The 8,224-nt window shown below is 35.1% G+C and overlaps 1 protein-coding gene across 1 annotated transcript; it reads left to right on the forward strand.

Annotated features, from left to right (window-relative positions):
* The first annotated feature begins 959 nt into the window (after nt 1-959).
* LOC143445841 (putative ATP-dependent RNA helicase DDX41) lies at nt 960-4,751 on the forward strand. The gene has a single exon (XM_076945182.1). The coding sequence runs from the start codon at nt 1,447-1,449 to the stop codon at nt 3,310-3,312; it is 1,866 nt and encodes a 621-aa protein (XP_076801297.1). The 5' UTR covers nt 960-1,446; the 3' UTR covers nt 3,313-4,751.
* The last annotated feature ends 3,473 nt before the right edge of the window (nt 4,752-8,224 follow it).

Raw genomic sequence — 8,224 nt, forward strand, 5'->3', positions numbered from 1 at the left:
TATTAATTTGGTTTATAGCCTAGTTGATTATTTTAAACTTTGCTTGAAATACAAAACAAAATCAGCCTATGATATAACACACTGCTGATAACACACAAACTCTTATATGCATGCATTTTTCGCTGACCATGTATCTAGACAGCATATCGAACAAGTTCAGTGTGTAGGTTTCAAACCGTTGTAAAATAAGAGCTAAGCAACATACTTTCAAAATTTTTTCTTTATCATTTAAAAAAATTTATATGCTACTCACCACCTTGGCGAAATCTTTACAATCCGATGCCTAAAACGTTTGCAATCTAAAAAAAATCAAAGTGAGTCGACAACTTCAATTGTTATGTATAGGCGATCGAAAAAATCTTGCCCCAGTAGACCTAGACAGCAACTTGGAAAGGGTCTATTGGTACCACAAGTAAGGAGTTTCTTTCAAAAAATATTAATTAATAAATGCACGGCTGCGTACAGCCTTTGAGGTGTGAGTTGGCCGCATCTCTTTGGTTGTAACGAGCCAGCAGCAAGAGAGAGCCATCTCCGCTACAAATCTGTGATTATTGTAGAATGTAGGTCTTCGCCTTCTTAACTTCTTCTACATTTTAAGCCGCCAGGGCTTTGTTCTTGTTCATTATTTATTTTTGTTTGTGCATGAGCATATTTTCGTTTTGCGTTCGTTCGGTTTTGTTCACTTTTACAGTATTAAAATGGATGTTACTATTGCACTGGAAAAAATCGTAGCTTTGAAGCTAATTCAGTAATTTTAATAGCCTAGTTTTTTGTTTTATCCCAACTTAAATGTTAGAATAAAATAAAAAACAGTCCTGATATAGTTTGGCACTCTGAAGGTTAATTTTATATTTTTCTACACGAGCTTTCGCAAGCATAAGCTTGCTTCTTCAGGTGTACTGTGAAATGGCCACGGCCTTATGCTTGCGAAAGCTCGTGTGGAAAAATATAAAGTTAACCTTCAGAGTGCCAAACTATATCCTGCTTTTTTATTTTAAAATTTAGTTAACGCGGTTTAAACAACATCAACTTAAATGTTAGAGTTAGCCTACTGTATATTCATACAACATAATGACCTAAACCTAACCAAAATCTTCATTGCAAACTAACTCTAACTTCAATTAAACCCTAATGATCTAAACTCAACTTTTTGTTTGTACCCATTCTCCTAACCGACTGGTAGTCCACCTATTTCTAATAATGGGCTACAACCTGTGTCGGCTGTGTGACCTATTTTTAATGAAACAGTCTGTTTTAGAATGTTTGATTTAGTCAAAATAATTCAGTACCTTTTCCCCCAAGTTAGTTTCAAAGTGAATTCAAATAATTATTTTGTAAGCGCTTGCCTCTAATTACAATAAATAGTTTACTTTGTTATTGCCCAAAAGTTTAAATTTTTTACTTTTAGCACTTTTCCAATATTATTATTTTCAAATTTTCTTTATCATGTCCAAACGAAGTTTCGTAAGAGAAGAGTCTCCGGAGTCTGACTTGGACGAAGATGATGATAAAGATTATGTTGCTTATGTACCTTTAAAACATCGCCGAAAGGAGAAACTAACAACTATTCAAAAACTTTTGCAAAAGAAAGGTGTAGTTTCTTCTCAGGATGAATGTGAAAATCGAAGTAGATCAGCTACGCCTGTACCTAATGCTGTTGATTCTCCATCTGACTCGCCTGTTGTAAATTCCAAAATAAGTTTGTTAGATCAACATAGCACACTCAAAAAACAAGCTGAAGTTGTAAAAGAGACTGCAAAGGATATTCAGTTGAAAGAGGAATTAAAAATTCTTGAATCAGTCAAGGAAATGAGAGCTTTAAAATCTGTACAAGATTTAGCTCAGGGCATTGCTTATGAAAAAGCATTAAAGACTGGATGGCAACCACCAAAGTGTATTCGTGAACGATCTCAGCAAGTAAATGACAAAATACGATTTCATCTTAGAATCGATGTTGAAGGCACTGATATACCTCCTCCAATTCGATCATTTCGAGACATGAAATTTCCTCGCTCCTTGGTCATGGGTTTAAAGAAGAAAGGTATAAAAAATCCCACTCCTATTCAAACACAAGGGCTACCAGTTGTGCTTTCTGGACGTGATATGATTGGCATTGCCTTTACAGGTAGCGGAAAAACCCTTGTCTTCACACTTCCGCTACTTATGTTTTGTATAGAACAGGAAACAAAGCTGCCTTTTGAACAAAATGAAGGTCCGTATGGTTTGATTGTTTGTCCATCAAGAGAGCTTGCACGACAAACACATCAAGTTATGACTTATTATGGCAAACATTTGGAAGCTGGTGGTCTACCCCCACTAAGAATTGTTTTATGTATGGGTGGTGTTCCAGCCAAAGAAACCCTCAGTACTATTCGAAAAGGTTGTCATATAATGGTTGCCACCCCTGGTCGATTGATGGATATGTTGGATAAAAAAATGTTTAATTTAGCTGTTTGCCGATATTTATGCTTGGATGAAGCAGACAGAATGATTGACTTAGGCTTTGAAGAGGATGTTCGAACAATATTTTCTTATTTTAAAGGCCAGAGGCAAACACTGCTGTTTAGTGCGACCATGCCTAAGAAGATTCAAAACTTTGCCAGATCTGCTCTTGTGTGTCCTATTACAGTGAATGTTGGCCGGGCTGGAGCCGCCAGTTTAGATGTTAAACAAGAAGTTGAGTATGTTAAAGATGAAGCAAAAGTTGTTCATCTCTTAGGATGTTTGCAAAAAACGCCTCCCCCTGTTCTCATATTTGCACAAAAGAAAAAAGATGTTGATGATATACATGAGTATTTATTGCTTAAAGGTGTGGAGGCTGTTGCAATACATGGTGGTAAAGATCAAGAAGAGAGAAGTCGGGCGGTCGACCTCTTCCAGCACAAGAAAAAAGATGTTTTAGTTGCAACTGATATTGCGTCAAAAGGTTTAGATTTTGAAGATATTAAGCATGTTGTTAACTATGATATGCCCGATGACATAGAAAATTATGTTCATCGCATTGGACGTACCGGAAGATCGGGGCGTACAGGCATTGCCACTACTTTCATCAATAAATCCTGTGATCAATCAGTATTGCTTGATTTAAAAGCATTGTTGATTGAAGCTGGACAAAATGTACCACCAATGTTAGAAGAAATTGGACCATCAGAAGGGAGTTATTTGGAACTTGGCGGGGAACGCGGCTGCACCTATTGTGGTGGACTTGGCCATCGGATTACTGAATGTCCAAAGCTTGAAGCCATACGTTCCAAACAAATTAATAATCTTGGTCGCCAAGACTATCTTGCCAACAATGCTGCAGACTACTGACCTCAAGATAAACAGATATTTACTGTTGCCCGACTTAAGCTCTATGACCATAATGTGTCGCTCAATAGGCGGTTAATAATGTATTTAATCTTGAGTACTTGGGTATGACTTCAAAATTTATAATGTCATTAATGATGACACTCATTATGCAGTGGGATTAGATTCTGTCAGTGAATAGTTATGTAACACTTTAATATTGGATTAAAGATCATAACAGCATTGAGTAAAGCTGGAAAACAATACCTGACAATGTTACTACTGTTCCTAATTATTTTAGTCTCGTGCTCACTTAATTATGAAAGCACTTAAGTACCTTACTGAAACGTATGTCAAATGGAGCATGATTGACGGATAAAATCATTTTACAGGGCGTTTCAAAGAAAACTATGCGGTAATACAAATGGTCGCAATTAGTATTCATTGCCATGTAACGACTAAGTTATTGCTTTGATACATTTTCACCGACTTTAAAAGTCAATTGTCTGAAATAATTCAAGTAATAATGCGACCGAAAAAATGTAAGAGTTTTAGATAAAGAGTGGTATTTTCATAATAATGCATACTTTGAGAGAAAGTATCAACCAGACTATATTTGAAACAGCTTTGATAAATGGTAATCTACTTTACACAAGACAAAATAAGCAAATGACCATTTGACTTCATTCCATTCAGAAAAAATTACTTGATTTCAAGTTAGAATATCAAAGACTATATTTATAAAAACGTAACATAAATATGTGATTATCTATCAATGCACGTAGTTGATTACTGCTTTTGATTGATTAATTTTCTTATAATTTAATTTCATACGACTTTGTAGGCCTAATGATAAAATGTGCAGTACTGACAGTAATTAGTGACCCCAGTGAAAAACTAAATTGAAAATCTGTGGTTTTGAGCTAATTTCTGGTTAATACAATGGAATTTCTGGCTATTGGTGTTTTGCCCAGTGTTATGCAACTTGGCCAAGTATAGGGATGAGCAAAGTAGAATAATTTACTACTCTAGATTAATTTTTTTCGAATAGTTGTAGACCAATAACAATTACACTTGATTTTTACAAATATCTGGTTTGAAAGACAATGCCAGGTTGTTTTATGAAATTTTTGCTGTCAGTTTTTTAATTTTTTTGGCCTAGAACAGTTAATTTGGGCTGTTTTCAAGAAATTTACACTATGATATGAGTGAATCTATCCAAATAAACCATTTAATGATTGAATTCACACAGGGATTTTTGACGATTTTTGATTTTACGTTTGTTCAACTTAAATAGTTCCCTCCCTCATTTGCATAATTAAGTTGAGCAAGCGAAATCTCTGTGGGGATCCATGATACAAAATTGACTTTAGAATGATTGTTTTTCTTTGTATTCTTCTATGCCAGTGGAGCTAAAGATTAAAAAAGTGAAAAACTTGAAGTGTTCCGCTGTCAAGGTAAAATACTTTTGATTTTTCATTAATTTTAGGCATTTGTGCAGAGTAGTAACCGTCGCGTTCAGTGAATTCGCGATCGAAAAGATTATACGGGGTAAATCAAAACTTCTGTGGGCACTGATTGTAATCAGAGGGTTCTAGGTCGATTCAACCCACGGACGATTCAATCTGTTTACAAAAACATCTACGCAGTTCCGTATCAGGCGCGGATGCCGCTTTTACCGCTATACCAATACTCATCTTGTATTGAAATGAAAACAAGTTTATGAATCGTGTTGTAATGAGTTGGCCTGCTTAGCAAAAAATAAATACAGCCTACAGTCAAACCTTAGAAACAACTGTTTGTTGATGAGAATGAAGACTACTCGCAAAAAAGTTTGAAGCAGAAGATCAAACATTTTTAGAACAGAATGAGTCGCCTGTCTCCAGTCAATTTATTAATTATTATTTTGAAAATAAACGAATAACTTTTCCTACAGCAGAGAGAGGAATTCTGTGGGCTATAATTCTGCTTATTTCGCTGTGGTTAGTTTGTACAAACTAAGTTATGTTTTACTATGATCAACTATGTAACTTCGGTAAAACTTTTTAACGAAACTGGTTTAAAGTAGGAAAAAATTGCCAGAAAATAACTATAGAAACTAGCAGATAATGTTTGTAGCAGTAAATGCAAAACGAGAGTTGTTTATAACGTAAGGATCACAAAAACACTGCAAGCTATAAGACTGCTACTGCAATTAAGATAGCTAAGGTAGTCTAATCGTGTTTTTACGAATTTTATTTTACTATATACTGGGTTAATACGGTTCAGCCACCATCATAATTTTACGAAATAATAAAGCGTAACAATATCAGGTCAATATGATCTGCAGTCGCTTTATTACGAAACATCCATATTCAAAACAACAATTACTACAAAAAATATTTAAAACTAAATTGATACGAGCACAACAGAAAAGATCAAGAAGTCCACTAAATAATCGTAAACAAAGAGACTGTTCTTAAAGGGAAATTTTCCTTATGGGTACCCTTCACAGAAAAGTTACGACCTAGGCCGCAATATAACAATATAATACACCTATACCACCGGCTACAAGTCCACACTGCCACAAGAATACTGTGTTGGTCAGTTAATTCGCGGGTTGAATCGTCCGTCGTGTTGAACCATGCGTGGCTTGAACCGTCCATGGGTTGAATAGTCCTGGGTTGAAACCTCCATGTGTTGAAATGTCCATGGGTTGAATCGTCCATGAGCTGAATCGTCCAAGAGCTGAATCGTCCGACCACCTAATCAGAGTAATATTAGTTCCTAATACCAACACCCAATAATTTTGGATTTTAATTTGGGTTATTAGGGATTCGATATTATAAAATGCACATCCCTAGCCAAGTATGTTAAAAATTGTTCTTTTCGCCGTGTCTGACACAATCTTTGTTTTGTACTCTAGCATGTCTGCACCACAGGCTTGGTTCGACGCAATTCCAACATCCATTTTAACCTGCTAAGTGCAGTAGATGTTGTTGTTGTATTGTAAATACAACAAAGTTGCTGTAACATAAATACTGCATGTATAAGAATAGCTTGGAATTCGCATAAGTAGGCCTATACTCCTCTGTGAGAAAATAAGCCCTGGTTTAAAAATCAGCGTTTACTTTCACCCCTATATGACAATAGGGTACCAGTTTTCTGATGACGTAAGTTTGTTCTAAAGTACTATATGCGACTCTGCGTAAATTCTGTTGCAGTTCCGCCAATACTGGTAGGAAGAATTTGCTTTGTTGACAAAACAAATTACAGTAGTATAGACATGACATCTTTGAAACCAAAAATTATAACTAGTTAATCCAGGAACGAAGGTTCAGCAGTTTGTTACAATGTTGGACTTGCAATTATACAAATCTGGTTCAATACTGAATGTCATTAGTTCATTATACTATCATTACAAAAACTCCGGGCAAAATTTTAATGATGCTTGGTCTTGGTAAACAGTTTCCAAATTTAGGCAAGGCAAAAATGCACAAAGACAAGATTGGTAGCCAGGGCTTGAGTGGTGAAGAATCACCTCTGAGATAAAGTTATGCAGACTTTTCGAAGACAAACATACCCACATCATAACTTAGAGTCATTTTAGCTGGTAGTTCATAGGGGTTTCTTTTGACACTCGGCTCTAAAAATGTATGTGGCAGACTAATTTTGATTCTCTTGAAACTTTCCTACAGTTTATCTTATTGTGTTCAAACTAAATGGTGGCATTTAACGTTAAGTTGGTACTATTAAGTAAAAAATCTATGTTTGACATTGAACATGATGGCGATTATACTGTACCTACTACCATTCTGATGTTTACACTGGAATACTAACGGTAAGGTGTTGTCAGAAAGTGAAATGTATATAGCACACCACAGGCTAGTTGCCACTGAAAAACGTAATTATAAAATACAACGGAAGACATGAGTAAAACATTATATTCATACAAGTATAATACACAATTAAAATTGCAAACAACGGATAACGTGACAAAAAATAAAAGCAAATTTAGAAATGGAACCTTGATGCTGAAATGCGATTACAAATCACTTGCATTGGAGAAAAAGCACACAAAACACGATTTAACTGATGGACACTAATATTTTTTAACTAAAACTTCATACAGATAGACAAATAACCAGAAAACATGCAAAAACCTTGTGGCGGAAGTTCACAGTATAAAACTATTTACTTGGCCGCAACTTAACGGTTCTCAAACAGGCATAATTAACATCTGTAACACAATTATCGACTTACTGCATGGAGGAGCACTATGCAATGATATGAAGATCATGTAACAATACTTTACAAACCTGTGATGGCCTTATTCAAGTGAAAATGCTAGTTGCAATAGGCCATTGTACACAATATGTTGCAATTAGCACATATTTTGCAGGCACACCAGTTTACATCGCCATTTCAAAACCCAAGTTTCTTGTTGAAACTCAAATTTGTCCAAAAAATATCATTAAGTGTTGCTGTATTGTAAATGAACTGTGCAGCCTTTGCTTATTTCAAAGCTTGAATGCCAACCATTTCATAGAGAGAAGTGCTATTTTGCAGAATAGAAACATTCAATAAATAATAAAACATAATCAAACAATACATGGCTTTAGACACTTCATGACCTAAAATTTTGCCCGATTACAAGCAGAAACTTCAATATTTCGGAAAAACAAAGTTTTATAAAGAAAAGAAACACTTGTCTGAATAATAGCACTACTGCTGAAACAAATATATTCACAAAGGCACGCAAAATAAAAATGAAAAATTAAAAAAAGTAGCCCACCCTCTTTACAACTACTATGCTAATTTTCAATAAGCTTATTTCACAAAAACGCATTTATATTTATCATTTCAAGCTTTTTGCATTTCATACATCTCTTCATACTAACAGTTGGCAGGCAGTGACATAGAATCGAATCATACAAGGCCTTTGGCATTATTGCCA

The sequence above is a fragment of the Clavelina lepadiformis genome, chromosome 2 (assembly GCF_947623445.1).
Source record: "Clavelina lepadiformis chromosome 2, kaClaLepa1.1, whole genome shotgun sequence".
NCBI lineage: Eukaryota > Metazoa > Chordata > Ascidiacea > Aplousobranchia > Clavelinidae > Clavelina > Clavelina lepadiformis.

What these genes read in the sequence shown, in the direction of transcription:
- LOC143445841 (XM_076945182.1), top strand. Translation starts at nt 1,447, where the DNA reads ATGTCCAAACGAAGTTTCGTAAGAGAAGAGTCTCCGGAGTCTGACTTG.